The sequence below is a fragment of the Coturnix japonica genome, chromosome 7 (assembly GCF_054131305.1).
Source record: "Coturnix japonica strain WE chromosome 7, WE-NBRP24, whole genome shotgun sequence".
In the NCBI taxonomy this organism is placed as follows: Eukaryota; Metazoa; Chordata; class Aves; order Galliformes; family Phasianidae; genus Coturnix; species Coturnix japonica.
In genome coordinates, this window is record NC_140669.1 from 22529126 (window position 1) to 22551372 (window position 22247).

The 22247-nt window shown below is 41.3% G+C and overlaps 1 protein-coding gene across 9 annotated transcripts in view; it reads left to right on the forward strand.

The window, feature by feature from the left end:
• RAPH1 (Ras association (RalGDS/AF-6) and pleckstrin homology domains 1) overlaps positions 1–22247 on the forward strand; it is a 182630-nt gene that overhangs the window by 97835 nt on the left and 62548 nt on the right. For 2 of the 9 annotated variants that reach the window (XM_085553346.1, XM_085553348.1), the window contains exon 1: positions 8153–8680. The exons of 1 other annotated variant lie outside the window; for it this stretch is intronic. Coding sequence is in view for 5 of the 8 variants with exons in the window: in XM_085553341.1 (XP_085409467.1) it covers positions 8880–8999 (120 nt within the window). In the remaining 3 variants the exon portion in view is untranslated. Of the gene's footprint in view, positions 1–8152; positions 8681–8761; positions 9012–9201; positions 9332–22247 lie in introns of those variants that run through there. 6 more of the 9 variants (XM_085553345.1, XM_085553341.1, XM_085553352.1 and 3 more) reach the window with 6 other exon arrangements.

The following is a 22247-nucleotide window of genomic DNA, read 5'->3' on the forward strand; positions in this document are numbered from 1 at the left end:
TTACTCATTGAAAGGGAAATCTGGAACTATGGGGATGTGGCCTTGGCAGTTGGGGATCTGATTACAACTTGACACTGGTATTTAGTGGCAGGATTTCTACTTAGCTAGTTGGATGTGTTTACAGTGGTGTAAGAATAGCTCAGAACAAATCATACTCCCACTTTTCTGACTTTACAGACACAATTATAATGTTTTAAACACGGGTGGTGGGCTCAGTTTCATGTCTCTGACAGCATTCACAGAAAACCCATGATAGAGCCTTAATTAGATCCTAAATAAACCCATGTAATAGTCACATCCAAGCAAGCAAAACACTCAGAGCATATGGAATTCTTCTGAGGCCAGCTTCTAACTGGTGGTAAAACAACCAAAACAATGAGCACAGCTCACAGGCTATGTACAGGAGACACAGCTGCATGCATCACTGCTCCCCAGCCTGGCCCAGAAGCAGAGATCCTGCCCAATGCCATTTTTTGGCTGTGACAGAGGAGAGCAGTTCAGGAAGGAGAAGCTGCATGAAGAGCCTTGCCATGTCCTACTTCAGCCCCTAGGGCCTGGCACTGTCAGTGCTGCTCCCTGGCCCTGGCAGATCAGCAGGATACCCACTTGCTACAGCACATGCAGCCTAGCATTGAGCCACAGCCTGTGTGCCAACACAACAGGCTGCCCTGGGGCAAGCCTGCAGCTGCAGCCTGGCCCCTTGCCTGGTGTGGGAGGAGCACAGCCAGGCAGCATGCATGTTTTCCAGTGTTTTGTGAATCAACAGTGATATGTCCCTGGGAAAACCAGGCTTCTTTTGTACCATTTCTTGTTTGTCTTCTGTATGGGAAATTGGTAATCACAGCCTGAACCTCTGATTAATCAGCTGAGGCAAGTGTTGGTCAGCTGTGGGTGCACAGGTGAAAGTAATTTAGCTTGACTCCACCTTCTCTAGACCTCATTTAGGGCTGACCACCACTGACGTTTCATCTCTTGGAGATTGCTCCTTGGTGGAGATTGCCTCAGTGTTTCTCAGCAGACTGAAGGCTTCTATGTGGGTGAGTTTTTTTCTGTAGATAACCTTTTGGATATTTACTACTATCCTTACTGTATTGTCACTGTACAGTCTTGTCACAGGACACAAGCTGTGGTGCAGAAATGTCACCATAGTGGGAGGTGGATGTTTGTCTGGAGCTGCTGGCCAGATGTCTCCAGTTTGGGCACTCCAGCCAGACCAGCTGCCCCTGTGTTCCGAGTGTGTAGTGCTTGTAGGCTGGCTGCTGTGGTAGGGCTGTAGTACAACTGAAGCATCCTGGGTACAAGGGATTTGCTGCCCAGGAGCAGTAGGGGTGTGCTAATCCAGATCCAGCTTCTACTTTCAGTACTTTTTTTATGCCAGATATTCACACATATATAAAGGGGGGCCTACATCTTAGTAAAGAGCTGACAGTCAGTTTTGACACAATAGAAAATGTGGAAGAACATTCAGTGGAGGAAATGGGAAAGGAAGGGCAAGAATAGCAAAGATAAGAACAGGCAGTGACACACACTGATTTTGTGCACTGTAAGCATTGCCAAGTTGCTATTTTGAGACATGGATTCTTACTGGTTACAGTGGTGGTGATTACAGATGTCAAAATGAAATGCATATCAAATAGGTTTTTCAGGGACCTTGCAGTGGTTTCATGTCTTTGTCCAGGGAGTTTATTTTAGGATACAGGAGACAGCTTTTAGAAGAAGGCAAGTGCTCAGTGAAGGAGGAAGGAATGGTTAGACTTTGATGGGTTTTACAAGTATTTGAAACTTATGGGAAGAGGTGTATTGAGCCAGTTAGTTAACATGAATAGACCCTTGGGAGGATCTGGAAGAAGAAGCAAGCCTACAGAATTGCATAGCATACAGCCCTAAAAAGAGAAGTACCATGCTCTCCAAATTATGGTCTGGAGGAACTCACTGAATTTGCTAAATGTGAACCGGCTAATGCTATTCAGTGCACAAGTTTACAGTTACTAGGAAACAACAGGATCTGTCCTTTTGAAGCTATTTTCACTCTGTGATCTTTAGTTTGCTGCTAATATGTATATATGGTAAATGTTGCCAGATTTTTGTACCCCTTTCAGGACTAGTTGACAGCTAAGTAATTAGAAAAATCATTGGGTTTGTATCTAATGTCATAAACAACCCCTTAAGTACATTGAAATTCCTGGCACAGCTGCCCAGAGAAGCTATGGACACTCCATGCCTGGCCACGCTCAAGGCCGGGTTGGGTGGGGCACTGGGCAGCCTGAGCTGGTTGGGGATAGCCCTGCCACGGCAGGAGGTTGGAGCCGGAAGGTTTGTAAGGTCCCTTGTGACCCAAGCTATTCTATTACTCTGCAACTTCTAGATCTTACAGCTGAAAACCTGACAATTCTAGTCTGGGCTTATTAGCTTTCCCATAACTATTTAATATGTGTATAAAAGGACATTTAAAAAGAAGGAAGCATTCAGTTATGCCTCTAGTGTGACTTACAGTAAAGCTACCTGTCACAGTAAGCTGCTGAGTCATAAAAAAATACAACCACTGGGTCCTCTCTTCCTCTGTATGTACATTGGTTTTCCATTAGCATCTTAAAACTAAGTACCTTTCACCTAAACAGTATCATTACGCTGGATTTCCCTCAAAACCTGTACCAGTCTGTCAAACATTCTGCCTGTCAGTCCTTCTTCAGCAAGTTGTCTGCTCTGACTCAGAAGTAATCCTCTAACAAGCAATATAAGTACGGCAGAGTAAGATGGAGGGGGGTTTTATTTCCAGCTTTCTTAACACCATATGTTCACTTAATCCCACTCTTCGTTTAGTTAGAGGTAATCCCTGAGTGCTTCAGAACAAATTATATGCATTCGTATGCATACTGTGTGTTTACCCATATGTAACATTACATATGTGTGCAGTATCAGACTATAAGAGACATCACATTTGCATTTAAGACAGCTGAGTCTTCCTGAAACAAACACTCACGAGTAGTCTCAAAATGGCATGAGTAAAAAAGCTGAATTTTGCAGCTCAAAAATTTGTTGTCCGGTCATGTACAGCTGTTCAAAACAGAATCTGGAATGCCCCAAGACTGTGGTCAGCCACTTGCTGGCTAAAGAACAGCAGCACTGCTCTAAACTTCTTAAAAAAAATGTAAAAATGTAACAAGTCCAGCCAGTGTCACTTCAAGTGGTCAAGAGAGAAATTCCAGTAAATCCTAATTTATGACTTACAAGGCATATGTCAAATAATTCACATACACACAAAAATGATGTGGAAAAAAAAATAGTGCTGCTATATAAACATAGATGAGTTTAAATAACAGAACTTCTGGAGAAAGTTATACTTTCTACCCAGTCTTACAACTTGACTGTTGTCAGCTGGCTCCTGAAAGGAAAAAGGACCATTTCAGCATGGCACTGTTCAGAATGGGATCTGAGCACACAAAGCGTGGCTGAATAGCTGGGAAATAGCAACTGATGGTAACTAAAGAATCAAACAGTAGTGCCAACACTTTTCCAGAGTTGTGTATATTTATACCCTCAGGTCCAGAAACTGTACTACAAAGCTACAGTGCACACACACAAAGCTTCCCTCTGAAATCATATTCAGTGTAAAAATGAGTTTGAATTTCATGTCTGACACTTAAAAAAGAAAGGTAAAACTTAGCTGTAGTGTATTGGATTTTCACATTGTGGCAGGAGGAGTTCCAAAATACTCTTCTATCTCAGACTTGACAGAAAGCTTCAGCATCTCCTTTATTGCATGTTGATAAAATCACTTATACTTTAATAACTATCAAATCAGATACAGGAAGTAATTATTCTGTAATGAGGATTAAATCTTTTTAGTGTTCCCAATTCTTTTCAATGTTTTCATAAAGGACCTGGATGCAAGACTCAAATTTATACTAAGTAGGTTTGTGGACAATGCTAAACTGGGAGGAATGGATGGCTCCCTTGAAGGCAGGGAGGTCCTGCAGAGAGATCTTGACAAATCACAGGGCTGACCAATCACCAACCATGTCAAGTTTGACAAGAGCAGAGCCAGAGTGTACACACGGGATGGGGCAACGCTGGGTATATGTACAGACTGGAGGACGAAAGTCTGGGGAGCATCCCTGTGGGAAGGGGTCTGGGGGCTCTGGTTGATGGCAAGTTGAACATTTTCCTATCCCACTCTGCCATTTACCTCACTTAGTCTTTTAAACATGCTATGGGCTAGTTTTTTTTTAAATTAATGTAATGATTTTTGTGAATACAGAACTTCTGGCATACTTCTGTCTTTCCACCATGATTTTAATGACTGAACATTACATCATAGTAAATGGGATGACTTAATGCTTATGAGGTTGCATGTGAAGTTTGCTCCTATCCAGAAAAGCCTAGTGTTGTTTGAATGAAAATGTGGGAAAGGATCGATATCTGTATTTTAAGTGAATTACAGGCCAGATCTTCATAATTTTTACGAATGAATGACAATACAATTTTTAGAGTCGTAGCTCAAGGAAAACGAAGATACTGCATGGTGTGTTTGCTAGCAGATTTGTTTGCAAAGTTGCTATAGTTTTGGCTGGCCTTTTTTTCTTTCTTTTTTTTTTTTTTTTTTTTTTTTTCTCCCAGGCTGATCATTCTTACCATGCAGCTTCCCAGAAAAGTACTAGGACAGAGCCAATGTCTCCTACATTAGCATTTGTTTACATCTTCCTTGCTGTTGTTGGCACCTCATTCCAGCTTGTCACTGTTTCTTTTTCTCCTGTGCTGCTCTGCCTTTTCCAATTAGTCTTCTCTACTGAGATTTTTCTTCTCTTGATTTTCAAGGTACTGCCTTATAGAAAATGTTGGCTCCTCCCACCTCCAAGGAGATGAGGAAGTTTTATGAAAGGCCAGCAAAACTGCTATGGTTGGAACCACAGTCACATAATTTTCCCTTGTAGTCATATTAAGTCAGACGAAGGAAGAAGGGAGGCAGCTAGGCAGTATCCACAGAGCTTGGGGGCAATAGTAGATCTTAAGTCCTGTAGCTGTGCTACAGGAAGATACTCACTGGTCTGCTTCTCAGTAAGAAACCCTAAAAATAAAATAACTTTTTTTTTTCATCTAGATATAAAATATATACACTCTAATTGCACTTTAGAGAAGGAAAATTAATAAAGACAACTGTGCCATTCCTCATTAGTGGAAATGCCCTACAGTTAACCTGCCTCAAGCACTTTCAACATCACTGAATCCCTTGGGTGAGATTTTCCAAAGTGCCAGCATTAGCTCAGACCTGCTCCCATTAAAATCATTCACTGACATCAGCACAGGAGGGGACTCCAGAGAGTCCCTCTGTAGGTTGGAAGATCTTAACCTTTGTGTGTACTGCTGCTTCCCTATATTTACATGCATGGCTGCACAGATATACTCAGATACATTTGTGAAGGCCATCGTTTTCCTCAGAGGAGCTAAAGAGGGCCAGTAAGTCAGCCATGTGGAAGAAAGAATAAAGGAAGGTAGCATAAATCATGGAGGGTAGCATAAATCATAGAGGAAAGGGGAACTTCAAGTAAGATGGAACTTCATCAAGTGCCTGGTGAAGTCAGATAATTGCAGCCTCTGTATCCCAAATCACGGAGCAAAACCTTCCTGAACGCATTTTCAATACAATCTTATGCAGTACATTGTCTATCTATGGAGCCCCGTTGCCATTGGCAGTCATCAAGGCAAAGAGTTTAGAAGAATTAAAAAAAAAAGGATTTAGGAAGCTTTGTGAGCAAAAACAACATTTGCAGCTGCATGTACTAGATTAAAACAGTGCAGAAGACAAACAAGCTTCCTGCTTCAGCGACATAAGCCGATTGCTTTGAGAGTCAAGAAGGAATGTTTTCTTGCCATGTGTTAGCCCTGCTGGTTTATTGAGCTATGTGATGGGATGATTTGACTTTTCACTAACAGAAGTGATGATGATGATGAATGCTGTAGGTAGATTATTTGCTCATCTGTATCATGGCAACCTTGGCACTTCTATAAATAAAAAGAATCTCAGTCAATAAGTCTTGATGAAGAGTGATTTTTCCAAGCAAGAGATTGGTTTGGGACCAGTGAGAGCAGGAAACTGACCTTGTCTCAGAAAGAGACTTCCTCACTAACTGTAGGTAGGTTACTCTCCCTGTGCTTTAAATCATCTGTGACATAATAAGGTGTACTTCCTTACTTATCAGAAGCACATCAAAAGCAAAGTACATAAGAAGAGAGTGGTTGCATTTTCATTCACACTGTCCTCTTTGGAGTCAGACCTGCCATCCTACTGTAAATCTTTAGCTGGAATTACTCAAGATTTTCATAATTTAGGCTGATGAAACGAGTTCAGAAAACGGTGTTTTTGCTCCAGTGCTTGTGGTGCTGCTCTGTTTGGACTTGTTCCCACATGCAAATAGCAGCAGCCTATCCTAAGAAAGAGCAGTAGCCCTGAGGAAATCCAGCTGCCTTAACCCTGAACAGAAGTTTTTGCAATGGATTGTGCATCACGCTGGCTGGCTTGAAGCCCCACAAGCTCTTGCCCAAGTCTTTGTTCCTGTTCTTGACTCTGTTGTCATTACACCTTCTTGTTTCAAGGTCAGAAACGTTTCAGATGTTCTTGTTTGTTCGTTTGACTGCTCGGTTCTTGTTGAACAGTAGATAAAATCTGAGAAAAGACATTTTTGAAGTATTGGCTGAATGAGTGAATTATTTATGTTAATGGCTATGGGTGCTATACCTGTTGCTAAGAAATGCTGTAATACTTCATCATAACTCCCATTTGGACATCCATTATAGCTAGCTGAGTAGAAAGAGATATAGTACAGGTTGAGCAAGTCATTGATGTGCAAGAAAGGTTTTTAATGATGGAACTTTTGCTGGATGGAACTGGAACTCTTGTTCTAGATTGTGGCCATTGCCCCTTGTCCTGTCTCTGGCATGACTGAAAAGGGCCTGGTTTCATCCTTTTAGGTGTTTGTAGACATTCACAAGACACCCCCCCTAAGCCTCCTCCAGGATGAACAGTCCCAGATCCCTCAGCCTGTTGTTGGCCTTATCTTTTCTTATCTGGAAATGTGTATACCTTTTAACTTATTCAAAAAACTGGACTACTTTCATTACTTCATGTTAATTTTATTGGGAGATGTGTGACTAAATCCCTTGTGCTACTCTGAAGACCTTACCCACCGTGTGCTGCCATTTCCCCAGCCTGGGGGATGACTTTACATTAGTAACTGCTGTAATTGGATAGTGGTTCTGCAGGATGCATAGAGATCCATTCTGATTTTCACACTTAAAATGGCCTGGCTCTGCTTTCTACCCTACATTAAATTAATTGTGTTGTCTGCTTAGACTCAAGGCACTTTAACAACGTTGATATACAAAAACAATGTTTCCACATGCCAAAGTTTGCATTCATCAGCTGCGGCCTCTTTTTCCTTTTGCTACATTTTCAGAGCTGAGTATGTGATGCTTTGCACACCCCATGGCCATGCAGCTGAACATGAGCTGGCAGTGTGGTCATGCTGGGTTCAGTGTGCACACATTGACTGCTCCATGCAGTGGCCTTGCACTGGCTGTGCTCACACCGTGAGTCCATTCTGCCTCTGGGGAAGGTGGTGGTTCCCTGATCCCAGCAGAACCATGGAGGATCGTTCACAGCCTGGTGGAATTAATGCACGTGGCGACGGCCCCAACCTGCCTGTGAGTTGGGTTCATTGCTGACAACTGCAGGAGGCTGCTGCAGTTTCTCAGGGATGAGCTCATATTGTTATTTCACACTGATATTATACTGAAGTTCAGAGGTGCAATTGAGGCAGGGTGGTTCTGCACCAGTAGCACTGATCTCTGCTTGCCCGGATGTTTGCAGCTGACGTGCTGTCCAGAACTGAGCAGTGATCTTGTGCTGCAGCAGGTTCACACGGTGCAGATTTGTTCTTTTTCATTGCATTGCAATTCTGTGCGGACTCCGTCTTTCAAACCCCTTAACAGTGCACATACATGAATATACCTGCCCTGCGCGCCAGGCTGTTTTAAAGCATTCTCTTCACGCTGCTGCCGACCCACCTTTATAACGCTACAGGTAAATGAGTATTCACACGGGTGAACCAGGCACCATCCCGCACGCCTCGCCCAGCTCCGTTCTCGTTCCGCGGAGCTCGGCCGCTCAACCGCCCCCCGCACTGCAACGGCTCCCGCTTTCCAAACGCCCAACGGCCGTTCGAGACCCGGCTCAACCGTCGCCCGCCCAACGCCCGGCACCTCCCGGCCCCACGCGGCCCCCGCCGCCCCCCGGCCTCTGGCTGCGGACCCGCTGGGCGGGGCGAGGCGCGGCCCCGCCGGAAGTGAGCGGCGGGGGGAGAGCCCGGAGCGGCGGCGGGGAGCGGGGAGGGAGCGCCGTGTCCGCTGCCGGGCAGGGACGTGATCCGGCTGCCGGGCGGTTCCGCGCTCGGCGGAAACGAGAAACGGGAAAGGAAGGGAGCGACGGCCGGCGGTGGCGGCCACCATTAGCGAGGGGAGGAGGAGCGGCGGGGAGCGGCGGCAGCCTCGGGGGGCTGCGAGGCGAGAGCGCGAGCGGAGCTCCGGTGCCGTCGCCGCCAGCGGGAGCGTGCCCGCCGCCTCCGCCCTCTGCTCTGCGGGGGATCGCCGGAGCCCGCCCGCCGGGGGCTCCCCGAGCCGGGGCGAGGTGAGTACGGGAGCCGCCCTCCGCCGGGGGGTGCCGCCGCATCGCCCCTGGGGGCCGGTGGCTTTGGGGGGGCGGGCGGCACCTCTTGGTGCCGCCTCCGTCGGCTCGCCGCGGGGCGAAGGAGCGCCGGGGGATCGGCGGGGTGGCGGCACCCGCCCCGAGCGGGGCTGCTTTTTTCAAAGCGGGCTATCGCACGTCGATGGCCGGTGGGGGCTTTCTGGTGCGTTCCCCGCGCAAGGCGTGCCTCGGGGCGGGCTGGGCGGCGCGCCGGGGGTGCGCGAGGGCTGCGGTGTGCAGCATCCAGACAATGTCAGCTTGGGTGAGTGAGACGGTGAGTGAGTGAGTGAGTGAGTGAGTGAGTGAGTGAGTGAGTGAGTCCACACCCTGCGGAGCTGCGGGCGGACCGGATCCACGCGCGGCATTGCCGGGGCCGGCGCGCTCGGATCCTTTCTCCCGGTACAGGAGAGAGCGAGCGGTCGGGTTTGGTCGTGGCGCCGCGAGGCTTTTTTGTTCGTTTGACTGCTCGGTTCAAATCCTGGATCTCTTAGACCTTCCAGCTGTAGGGCTTAGTGAAGGCGGGCTGGCGTGTGGAAGGCGAGGCTGTTGTCTGCCTCGGTCCTCGTGAAGATGAGGAGAGTGGGAGGTGTGTATGTACGTATTTATATGCATTCACATAGACATGTATCTGCACACTTAATTGCATCTGGGCGATCATTGGTGGTGGGAGGGGAAGGAGTGTCTGCGTACGTGTGTGTCACGTGACCCACGTGAGGCTGACACAGGTATTACTTCTTTTCTCCTGCATTCAGCTTAATGGTCTTAAGAAGCCGGTGACTGAGCTGTCAGTGTTGGACCATTTGTTTTGGATACGTTCTGTGGGGCAGAAAATAGCCACATAAGAGTTTGGGCGCTGGCATACCATTTTATTTCGTCAATTTTACTGGTATTGTGCCTTTTTTTTTTTTTTTTTTTTTTTAACCTAACTATATGTATAAAGAAAGGAAGAAAGCTTGTATGTGTAGTGTTCCTTCTGCTGGAGGGGTAGAGGTGCACGCTACCAACACCCAACATCTGGGTTGCCATTTATGTGGTGGGGGAATGGAACTACTGTCTGTGGGACTGAAGAATCATACCTAGAGATAGCTCTGTGCTAACCATAAAGGCCTCTTCTCATCTGTTCCCTTGTCCTCTGGTTGGGGATGCAATAACTTATAAAACTCCATTGAGCTGAAAAGTTAATTTTGATATTTATTGACGACATAATACATCGGAAACAGCAAACATTTGTATTTTACTATCTGTATAATCAGCTTCTCTCTGCTAAGACATTTCTTATGAAAACAGAGGAACAGGAAAATCACTAGCTAAATCATCCTCAGAAATGAATATAAGTTCTGGGAACATGTTAAACAGTGAGATTTAAACATGTAGATCTATCCATATTTAGTACGCTTATATCATTGGTTGGGTGTGGTGGATAGCAGAATACAGAGCTGGTTTATTGCACTTAAATTGACATATGATTTTCATCTCAGTGGGTGATACTCTAATGTACGTCAGGGAGAATCTAATAGAACAAAGAGGTAAGTGGTACTAAGGAATTTACTTGATGCATTTCTAGAAATTTCATTCTCAGATAATCAAAAAGCCAAGCCATTTTAAGAAATTCATATGACTAGAAATGAAGGGTCCTTCTGCCAGTGTTTCTCTGACTCAGCATCAGAGAAAGGCAGGAACAGTGATTAACAAAAAAAAACCCAGCATGGCTTGCCAGATGTTAATACCTCAAAAGATTATTAAAAATAACGTGGAAAGGAACACTGACAGATTTTTGTTATTTCAAGTCTGCTCTCCATGCATATCTTTAAGCCGTTGCTCTCAGTTTATAACTCAAAGTATTATTTTCCTGTGGAGTAATGAGTTGATGTAAATTGTTTTGAACTTCCTGTGTATTACAACATCCTGCTGGTTTTTTAGTAAGGTAAACCCCGGTACAGAGAACACCTGTTGATTTACAGGAATGCATGAGCCAGCTCAGCTAACTTTTATAGGTAATGGTTCACACAGTTGATTTTAAGAGGCTTTGTTTTTTCAGGAGTGTCTCATGATACCTTGATTATCAGTATCTGTGAACATCTTATTTCTCCATTTCAGCTGTAAAGGCTGAAATTATTTCAGCTGTAAAGGCAGCCTGTTGCCTCTTCATTCATTTTAGGATGAATGAATAGTAGGAACATATGCTCCTTTGCCTCTCCTTCAGTGTCCCCCACCCTTCCTCCTTGTCCCCCAGAAGAGATGTGCTTTATTAGTTTTCGCTCTATGGCTACTAGAGTTTCTGTTCCTTCTTAAAATGTCTTTCAGTCACTGGAGGGGGAAAAATATATCTACATACACATCTGTCCAACTGGAACAGACTTTTAAATCTAATTCAGGCAAATAGTATGAGGAATAGTGCTGAAGATCCCTGGCATGAGATAAACTACATCCCCATCTAAGTAGTAGAAAAATGCAAATATCTCAATAAATGAAGCAAAAATGGGAATTAAAACAATGTTCATCACAGCTTCTTTTTAACATCTGTTCATACTGAGGATCCTGCTGGTAATATCTAGAACTTGTTATAGACACATAGCAGAGTGGGAGATGTTCCATTTGTATTTTAGCACTAAGAATAAAGACTTAGGGATGCTGGCATTACGCGGCTTTACACCATTTTGTACAATTGCTGGAAGATGACATATGCTGGTTTACACCTGAATCAGGTAATATCAAGTCAGATTTATGGAAAAGGTGATCAATTTGTCTTTAAGAACGATGTAAGAGTGTAGAAACAACAGCAGACTGGTGAGTAGTTAAGTTTATTTCTGCATGAAGTGTAACTAACCTGTGTTAATTTTCAGGAAACATAACTCATTTAATAATACAACACTACTTTCTAAGTCCTCCTCAGGATTCAAAGGATTTATCCTAATTGGTTGTCACAAGTAATGAGTACGCACCTGGAATGCTTTCCATCTCTAAGAATGCCTACAAGGTTAGAGAGTGCCACTGGAGAAAGTTGTGCTGTAACTACCTGTTACAGTAGCTATTCACGTTAGCAAGGGATGAATGTTTCTTCTCGGTCATCTACAAGCACTTTAATCGCCTAAAACCAATAGTCATTCAAAATGGCAACTTACTTTCAAAAGGCAAATACCAGAAGGTAGTAGTTGGTACCAAGTTTTAGAATACCAGAGAGGGAAAGAAGAGGTGTAAGGGGAAGGCTGGGAATTCCAGAGCTACTGTGAAAAGAGGTTGGATTTTTTTTAAAATTATTTATTTATTTTTTTAGTCACAGAAAGATTTGATGTGTCACTGTATTTCTACTTTCATCTTATTGAATTTAAAATGCTGTAGTCAGAAAGATGATTGAACCTTCATTGACTCTGGTCTTTCTCTTGTAGATAACAGAGCATAAGTTTTAATATGAAAATACTATTGCAAGTCTGGCAAGGGGATTATTATACACAGTAGGAAAACTGTTATACTTACTTTTCTGAAGTATATGTTTAAAGTGTTGAAGAACTGAAGCCATTGCTGCTAAAAACGTGCTGATTTTGAGTAGGGCAAATGTAAATTGAATAAGGATTTTTCCTGTCAGCTAAAAACTACATTCCTGTAATGGATGATGAAGATAATGTATTGTTCTGTTATATCTGACCTCTGCTGAAATGTTCTGATAAACACTGTTGCAAGGTGTTGGTGTTCTGTCATGGTTGTAGATGTGAAGACATCTTAGAGGTGCTTTGCTTAAGTTGTGCTAGTGTGGATCCAAATCCCTGTACTGTTTCTTATGGCTTATTACAGCTAGTAGCTAATTTGTAGCAGATAAGGATTAGAAAGTAACAAAAGCAAAAGGGGTGACAACACTGTCCAGTTCTGATCAGTTTGTTGTGTCAGTGTCATACTTTCATTTAGAAATGGTCATTGAATGTTAGAGAACCTCATGATTTCTCTCAAATGCATGTATGAAGTAGAAAAAATATGCTAAATAAAACAGGTACCATATATCTCCTACCAGCCTCCTGTATCCTTAATCCTCTTTGATATTTTCCCCATTATGAAGCCTTAGGAACTGTTACACAGGGACTGACAGAAAAGATTGTTCATGAGTATGTGAGAGTTGAGGGCAGTAATAGCAACAGGGTTCTTTCTTGCTGTCAATACTAGGGTTGTTTTCTCTGGTCTTTTCCACTCCCCCAAGACTTACCTCTGTGCTGTGTTCCTAGGACCTGTAGCATTCTGTCGTATCTCTTTTTGCCCTTGCTAGCTGGATTAGATAGAATTGCAACTACTTTCTTCCAGGAAGCTCTACAAGCCTTTTGCTAGTTATACTGCAAGGTTTTTTTCATTCTTTTCTGAGGTCATTTTTCATCACAAAAACCTTTTCAAAAGCATTCTAAAGACTTGTTTACTATTTTAGTGCAATGGTAACTGGTAAATTTGCATTATCTAAGTGTAAAACTTAATTATGAAGGCTAAATTGTTATTCTGTTCACAAAGCAAAAAATCATTTTTGTCAGGCTCTTGGTGATACCAAAGTGCTTGCAGCCAGTCCAATAATCCTGCTCAGAAAGAAGAACAAAGAACAGCACTTACCCAACTCTTGAAGGGGCTCTTCTGGTGTGTGAGAAGTGCAGCACTTCTCCTTTGCAGCAGCTGAGACTGGCACCCAAGAGATCCACTCCTTTCAGTCGCTGCCTCTTATACGAGCCCAGGGGTCTCTACCTGTGCCCACCCCTTATGGTCGGCTGGGGAGCAACAAGCCACACCCCTTCACCAGGTGCTCAATCACCACTTTAAGCCCTGACCTAAGTGGTCTCCTACAGTTGTTGTAGTGTTAGAAGTGCAAAGGATGCAAGTCAAGTGTTGATAAAATAATTTTGTCTGAAACAGTTGTCTGATATCGTCATTGCAGTTAAATCTCTTCAGTGTGTATTGTGGAGCTGCCTGCTGAGGGTAAGTGCAATGCTGAGTGGGTTACTGCACGCTGTGATAAGTGTTACCTTTTACAAAATAGAAGTCATAAAAGTGTTATGTTTTGTTTTGTTGTGAAGTTTTGGTGTTTCGGGACATTCAGATGATGTTGAGGCAGTTTTTCCCAAATGAAGTTGTTGTAATGAGTAATGAAAAAAAAAATGAGTTTCTTTTCTGTGTTTCTGGATTTCTTTTCAGTCTTTCTATTGGCTGTTATGATAAAATACCATTTTGTTCAGAATACCTGTGTGATTAGTTTACCCATGGAGAAATTATGCTGAAGCTGCCAGATTTGCCTCTCTGTTAAAGGGCTGGTAGACTTGCAGTGTTATTATGTTACATTTGACTCTGTGAAGTAACTGAATCAATCTTTACGAATACACATGTGCTGGAAAGACAAATGTTCAGAAGGAAACTGGGTTTCACTTGTTGGTTTTCATCAGCCCATGTCTCCATGATGACGTGTCCCTGATTAGGTTGCATTACAGGCACTACACAAGATGGTGTTAGAAAAACATATCTGCATATTTTTTGGAGGAAGTAAAATTGTTTCATTTAAAAACTTCTGGTCATTAGTCTTTGTATTTAGACTCGGTATAGCCACAGGTTTGCTTGTATCCTTGGTGGTGCTGACTTAGTCTTGAGAATTTTGCCTTCCCTTCATTGTTTTCCTAGCAGATCCTTAATGAAGTGGTGTTAATAAGACCAAAAAGGAAGCAAATAAGATTAGATATGACTTTTTTCTTTCTTTCTTAGCTGAAATATCTTGAGGTCTTACTTAGCTTTAGGGAGCACTAAACTGTTGTGCATTAGGAGTACCCTCCTAAAAAGAAGAGGCTGGGGAGATTTTATCCTTGTAAATTCTGTACTTCATTTTACAATGGGATCCATGATATGCTAGGCTGGTAAAAACTGAAGGGGCAATGAGTTGTGGTGAAGGATAGAAGTTAACTGGGAAGCTGTTGAGAGAGGTAGAGAGCCTATCCCCTTGTATATGTCTTTTTAGACAGAGATTAAATACTTCAGTAAAACAAGTGATTTTCATATGCCTGAGATGTGAAAACATTATTTAAAGAAAGACAGACTCCTTTTTTGGGCTACTGTTTGCATTTTAAGGTCATTAAAAAGCATCTATCCAGAGTTTTGGAGTCATAATGAATAATAATGCACTCTGATTTTGTAAATGCATTTGTTTGTACATCCAGATGACAGATATTATCTACACTTAGTTTTTGTGAAAGCTGGAGCTTGTGGAAGCTCTAACTGAATACTGAAAAAACAAGTTTTCAAGATGTTTTCAAGCATCTCATGAGTAAAGCTACTTTCTGCAGCTTAACAATAGTTGTCCAAAGGTGAAAATGTCACGGGAAGCATATTAGTATTGTAGAAATACTGTACTTGCATACTAATTGCCTTAATTTTAATCCTGTGCTTTTCTACTTGCTCTCTTAACTCACTGCTTGGTACTTCTCTCCTTTATGGCTTAGAACAAGAAGTAGTGAATTACAGAATATTTGTATTCCCACCACAAAGGTGAAAACATGTTATTGTGACCATGAAAGCGTTTGCTCTGGTTATGTCTCCTGTTATTGTCTGGAAGTATGGTACAAGGATCTGAAGTTCTTAAATTTGAGTTACCTTGAAGTTGCTGTAAGAATGTGGACTATGTTATGAGAGAGCCTGGGGGGAAAGAAAAACAAAACAAGTCACAAAGTCATATTATCTGGGTGTTTGTGAAGTTAGTATGTGTTTATCCTTAACTGTGTGTTTAAGTTTGTGTCCAGATACTGAAGAGTAGTGAGCGGTAAGTGTGATTCTGTGAAATCTTCTCATCAGGTCTTAACAGAGATCTATTACTGCTAAATACTGTAAGCAGGGAGTCAAGTGCAGTTTTGTCTCTGTGCAGTTTCTGTAATTGGAAATAGCCCCCAGCAAAGGCTCAGGAATGTGCACCAGAAAATTTACCTGGCGTGGCTTTTACCACTGTTATTTACAGTGATGCTGGGTTCTGGGCTGTTCTGAACTGTAGCTGCAAATGCCTCTCATGTAGTTCTTCTGTTCAGCATTGATGTCTGTGTAAATTCATCCTCTTGTCATGCGTAGCTGTTAGCTTTTGTTCCTGCGCTTTTGAAATAAATGAAGGTGGCAGTGCTTTAACAAATCTGCCTTAGGGTATTTGATGCTGATAATGATATTTTTTTTTGTTCTTGCTTCTCATTGTCCGATTTGTAATTCATTTCTTCTTCAGTCAAAAACACCAGATCTTTTACTGAAGTGGCCAAATTCCTTCAGCAGGAGTGAGAGTCTGGTGGTCAAGAGAAGTCTTGAATTTCCTCTGTTGAGAGAAGATGACTTTCCTGAGTCTATTACAGCCTCTTTTAAAAGCACTTGATGTGAATTGCATAAAGGATACAGACTCTTCTTCTGATGCTTTAAAGAACAAGGCGCTCTGTGGGAAAAAATGGTCACATCTATTCCAGCTTTCTTCAGGGATCACAGCTCAGGGAGGTTCCTGCCAGCTGCTCTATGTAAAGCACATTGCTGCTGGATTGCATCTCTACTTAAAATAATGCTTCACTCTTTGGTAATATGCTGTAGACTATTCCTAGGCAGTTTCCTGTTCATGTACAATTGGTTTTCATTTCATAATGACTCGCTTAGTTCATGTCTATATAGTGATGAAGCATCTTGCATGGAATTTTTGATTCCGTGCCAAAAGCCAAACATTCCAAACTCTTTGTAATTTATTGTTTAGCCATTTTGTTTCTTGCTGTCTTTCTTACTAGTGGAAGGATCACTGTAATCTTTTTCTGTTTTCTTTTGATACAGTATTAGAGGTTTGTACTTCCCAGGTGCCTGTAACCAGTTGACTAAAGACATTTGGTATAAATGTGTTTAATAGAGCATTTGGCTTTAGAAAAATATTTGTAGCTACTAAATAGTGGTATTTTAATTAAGCAACAGGAAATAAAACACACTAGTAGTTTTCACTCACCAGTAACTTTGCAGAGTAGTAATGGTGACTGGAACTTGTTCCTTTGGCCATCTCTGATCATGTCATTGGTCAGGAAAACAATTCTGCCTAAAGCTGGATAGCAGACGATCACTTTTATTTTCACCTCGACTCGGGTATATCTATTAATAAGTAACTTAGTGATGTCTTGTGATCAGTTCTGTGAAACTGAAAGGCTGTTTGTCAGACAGTAAATTCTTGCCCAGGTGGGAAGGAAAGGAATTGCTTTCTTTAATGAAATATTTGTTTGTTCTGGGTTAGAGAGCCCAGAGATTCTCTATAAAGTGTGCAGCAGAAGTGAAGTCTTATTTTTAGTAATTACATGAAATGAGGGCCTCATAGAAAAGCGTGACTGTTGTCTTCCTTTCTAGCAGCTGGCAGAGCGGAAAATCGAAGCAATAGGGAAATGAATGAAATTCTTAAGAAGAACCACATATTGATGTCACATTTCTTAAAGTGAAGCATGCAGTGTCTTCATGAAGACTGCTCTGTCCTAACTAAATTCTTGCTGATAGTGCAGCATACAGCTTAAGCTTTTGTGCTTACAATCCTAGTTAGAGATAAATCAGAGCTTCCTGTTTAAAAAACAGCAGCAACAACAAGAAACAACCAGTCAAAAGCTTGTGGTTAGATTGAATGAAGCTTTCTAATGTTTTATTGATTATTCCTATTTAGTTTCAATTTGTTCAAGAACTTCAAAAAGTTCCTCAAAACCAAATAAAGTGGAAAAAAAAGCCCTTGGAGTGACTTACTACTGCTTGGTAATGACAAACCCTAAATTATCTTTTATCATGTGAAATGGAATATTCCTGGAATGACTAACGCGCATTGAAGGGTTGAAAGTTCAGTGTAAAGCAAACAAAGTATTTTCAGACTGTGCACTTTCAACTTCAGTGGTGTTTCATTTCTGAAATGCAATGCCTTAAGCGTCTCTTGGAGAAAGACAGGTCACTTAATCTTTATTCTCCTGAAGTACCAGGTAATATTTACAGCTTGTATGTAGGAACTTTGCTTGGGTAGACTGTTACTCCCCAAACTCCTGGATGTGAGTTTCTGTCTTTATTTCTGGACCTAGATCTTTCAAAAGTGTACTAGGTTACCATGGCCTTCAAATTTAAAATACATATAATATAGGAAAAATGTTTTCACTTGACAGATTATTTTCATTTAATGTACAGGCAGTTTGTTAGTGTGATTGTCATGAAAAGAGTTTATATTGAACTGTTGTTGCTCTCTTTCTAGTGTGAGGGCTAACCTAAGTGCACTGCCCAAGGAACATTAGCATATTATTTGTAACATTGGAAGTCATTCCTCGTATCTGTAGCACCTTCTGATGGTGGAGGTCTAAACTCATTCTTGTGAGCTGCATACTTTCTATTTTGAAGATGCCTTCGTGAATTGAAGCGTTGCTGTATACTGTGACAGTGGGCCAGCTACATCTTTGTAACATTGTATTAGCATTTGCGAAACAAGAAATGAGCTCCACACCAGTAATATAGTAGGTCAGAAGTGTTTGTAGAACAATGAGAAATGTGCTCTTATTGGGACTTAAGAAGTATTTTACCAGTACTTTCTTTTAGTTTCTCAAACTTGTAAAGCATGAAATCCTCCATACGTTCGGAAGTTGATCCCCATCCATTTAATTTTTTTTCATTCTTGAAAGGATGCAGTATTCCTTTAGTTTAGAATGTATCTCACTTGAGACTAGAAGGTCAGAATCCCCTTCCCCCCTTTCTATTTATTTTTTTATTTACATTTGTATTTGTGATCATTATTAACTGTCTGAGATGAGGTTAGTCTTCCCTTTGATACATCTGTTGCCAGGCTGTGAGTGTTTTGAGAGTAACATTTCTATGTACTGGATCTGATGAAAGATGATAAAATGTTGCAAGACTTTGCATAGACCTCTGTTCTTCCTAATGCCACCTAAAATTTTCTTTTGCTATTTTGGCTGAGTCAAAGTGAGATAAATGGCCAGTTGTGCTCTCATGAAAATGTTAAGAGTGACAGCTGACCTTATGTTGTCTGCATTCTTTTTGCCTTCCAGTATGGTTTTAAATACTTGATTTTACAACTGAGCGTGCTTTCTCTGTGCTACAATGTGCCATAGCAGTTGAGAAGGCATAGCCTGGCAGCAAATTTGGCAGCTGCTTCTTCATTCCTTAAATGACTTTTGCTGGTTTGCTTTCCTTAAAATGTTGGTGTTTAAGCAAGGTTCAGGCAGTGATCAGCAGCAATATGGTCACTCAAACTAAATAGTTGGAGTAGAGTGATAGCTGTTGTTCAAAACTAGTACTTGCAGCATGAAACTTTTTTATTATTTTCTAGTAATATATCATTTGGAAAATGTAGATGGCTAACCAATTAAAATGCTTGGTTTACATACTTTTTGGTAAGAAAATTGTTTAATTTTGCTTGACACTAGTCTTTATGGTTATTTGTTAGTGCCATGATTATTAAATTAAGGAAAATGGCTTCATGTGGGATTTGAAGGTAAAAGAAGCCCTGCATTTACTCAGTGTTTTCTGTCACTTGTGAAGTTCAGCTTGTCTCTGCAATGTTACTGTCATCCTTTCACTGGAGCCGGCAGGGTTGCAGCTATCTGATCCTGCATGCACTGAGAATTGCCTGTATACATGCAACTACTTTGAATGTTTGGTTTGAAGCTTCTTTATTAACATTCGTAAATAATGAAGATCTTCCTAACACTTCTGTCATGCAGCAGTCTGGTATTCAATGCATACAGATCAAGAGCTGTGTAGTTCTCATACTTCTTTGCCACTATATTAAATATTTTTTATAGATCATGTTTAGAAAATAAGTTTGTAACAAACTCTGGTCTTTCTCTATCCAGAGATGAGCAGGATATGTACTGAAATTATGCCTATGACTCTCCATTCTCTAAATAATTGATTTGTACCTTCAGTTTATTGCTAATCTTTTTAGTGCCTTGAGGAATATGACATTACTTAAAAAGAGGAAGTTAGGTCTGCCGCAGAGGAAGCATTATATTATGGATTAAATGCTGTCTTTGTCTTCTTTTTCTACTGTCTCTCTTGTTACACGTATGCTTTTATTTTCTTTATACAGTTTCCAGTGGTATATCTGAGTCACAGACAGCTGTAGCAGTTTGGAACATTCTGTATGTAGTTCTCTGGTCCTCTTCTCAGGTATTGATAGAATATTTGCTCCTGCAATTCTTGATTTGCAGCTGGATAGGTCGAAAAGTACTCTTCTTTCTGTTCACTGTTGCTTCCTATATTCAACCTTATATTTGCATGTGTGCTCTTAAGTTTTGGCTAGAACTGTCTAATAGGAGAGACCATGAACACTGAGAATTGCACAGAATATTGTCCTTCATGTAGTATATGTTCCCAATCACAAAGTGTACATAAGGGAGATTGGATAGTATGATTAGCTATGTTCCTGTATTGTTACGTGCATGTCCTCTCCCACTGGGAGAAAATAGTTCTGACGCACTAGAACTGAAGAATGGTTTAGCAAATTGTTACCCATGACTTGGCTTTTTTTTTTTAATTTTTTTTATTTTTTTTTTAATAGCAATTTTTGGAAATAAACAGAGCTTGGAATTAACCTTACTAGTTACCTTAGAGCTGTGAATGATGTGAAACATTCTAACTTTAAAGGTTGTTATGAAGTATGTAGGTTGAAAACTTTCCATCAGTGGAGTCTATATCATCTGAAATTAGAGTACTTTTTGTGACATGCATGCAGTTAATAATTAATGGACTATCTTTTGTTGTTTTACATGTTTACTCTTTGGGAGCTGCTTGAGTTGGTTTGATAGTAAGACTGATACTGTTGTTTAATAGTGACGCCTCAAGTTAGAAATATGAATCCAGATTTTGAAGTACATCTCTGTTTTTTTCTTATGGAAACTTAACCTAGAAAAGAGTAAGTGTCTTCTGTACTAAGTTTTGGATAGTGTGATGAGCATTTTCTACTTGTGACATTAAGCTATAAATGTATTGAGTATTTTGTCTGATCTTCTACCATACCTTTCTGATGCAGAAAGAGTTGGTATTCTGGAGTCCTGATTTAGACATGGTAGCTTCTTGATAAAAGCATTTTCTTGTTACAGTTTGGATCTTGCAGACTTGGTCTACAGAATGATATTGATATTCTGTTATATGCATGAGCCGGAGGTCTTAATTCTAGATACGTTTCTTAAATACTGGTGTCTGAGGTTCCCAGCTGCAGATGCTGCACTGTGCCTTTTTGCTTCCCTTCTTTATAGAACTGATGCAACTGGTTGTGGGGCACTCTCTGGGTTATGATTAAGCTGTTTCATTTCCAGATCCTGTAAATGGTTGTACTGAATGGATAGTGACAGTGATATATACAAGTAGTGCTGTGAGGTGTGAATTCCTGGTGGTTATTCTCAGCACTGTCATGGGACCAGCCAGTCGGTTCCCTTAATATCTGAGAAGATCTACTGGCAGTTCTGAAACATCATTTACAGCTGTTCTGTCTGCTTACTAACACCTAGATGTGGAGTCACCCACTGCTGATGATAGTAGATACTTTCCAGGAAGCAAGTGATGAATTTTGGATAGCTTCTTGACCAAAACTTCTGTGTTTGTCTTGATGATCATTAATGTAAGGAATGGCTATTATACTGACATTGCACTGATTATGGTTTTGTCAAGCTTTTGCTATGCTGTTGTATATTCTATGTATGTTCTGTGTATACTACTGTATGTACACTACTGTGTAGTGCATTTTATTATCAGATGTGCAAAAAGGCACTAGAGGAAATGTATCCCACTATGATATGCAGTGAAGATAATAGCTTTCTCCTGATATAATTTTCTGACCTCTCTAATACAGACGCTGCTAAAAAGTGGTGGTTGTGAATACTAAGAATTCACGTTTGGTCTGTGTGACCAGCTGTTTTTAGCACTGCAATAATACCGGTGTGTGGAAATCTTTCCAAACTTTCCTCTACTAAATTCTGAGCTTCTTTTTCTTTTCACTGCAGAAGTACGATGGGTTGTCTCCTGCATCCTGCAGATAGTCTTCACCTTTTTATTGTGATGGGAAACAGAAATCTTCTGGTTCCTTTCAATAGTTGATTATGAGCAGGGTTTGATATGTTTATACTTACATGGGAGCTTTGCATGAGAAATCTCCCGTGCCAAAGTGAAGTGGTTGGGATTAGTCATTTCAGCAGTTTTTTGAAGGTTTTTGCAGTGGGAAAAGCCTGGTTTGTGGGGAAAGAAATATCAGTAGTACAAGTTAGAAATCATGTTCAGTGCCTTGTTCTCATCATTCGTCTAATTCTTTCATCACGTAACCTACAAACTAAATTTGTGGATGATCTTTTGTGTTCAGGCATGACACTGTCAACTGGAATATTTTTAAAAAAAATTATATCCTGAGGTTAGTTTTGTTGTGGCATCTGAAATACTGTACTTAGTGCTATCAACAGGAATAGGGGGCTTTCCTGAACTTGTTTATTACATTTCTGTTGTCTTTGACCTGGTTTCGCAGTCTGATTATTCTCTTTTCTTTCTT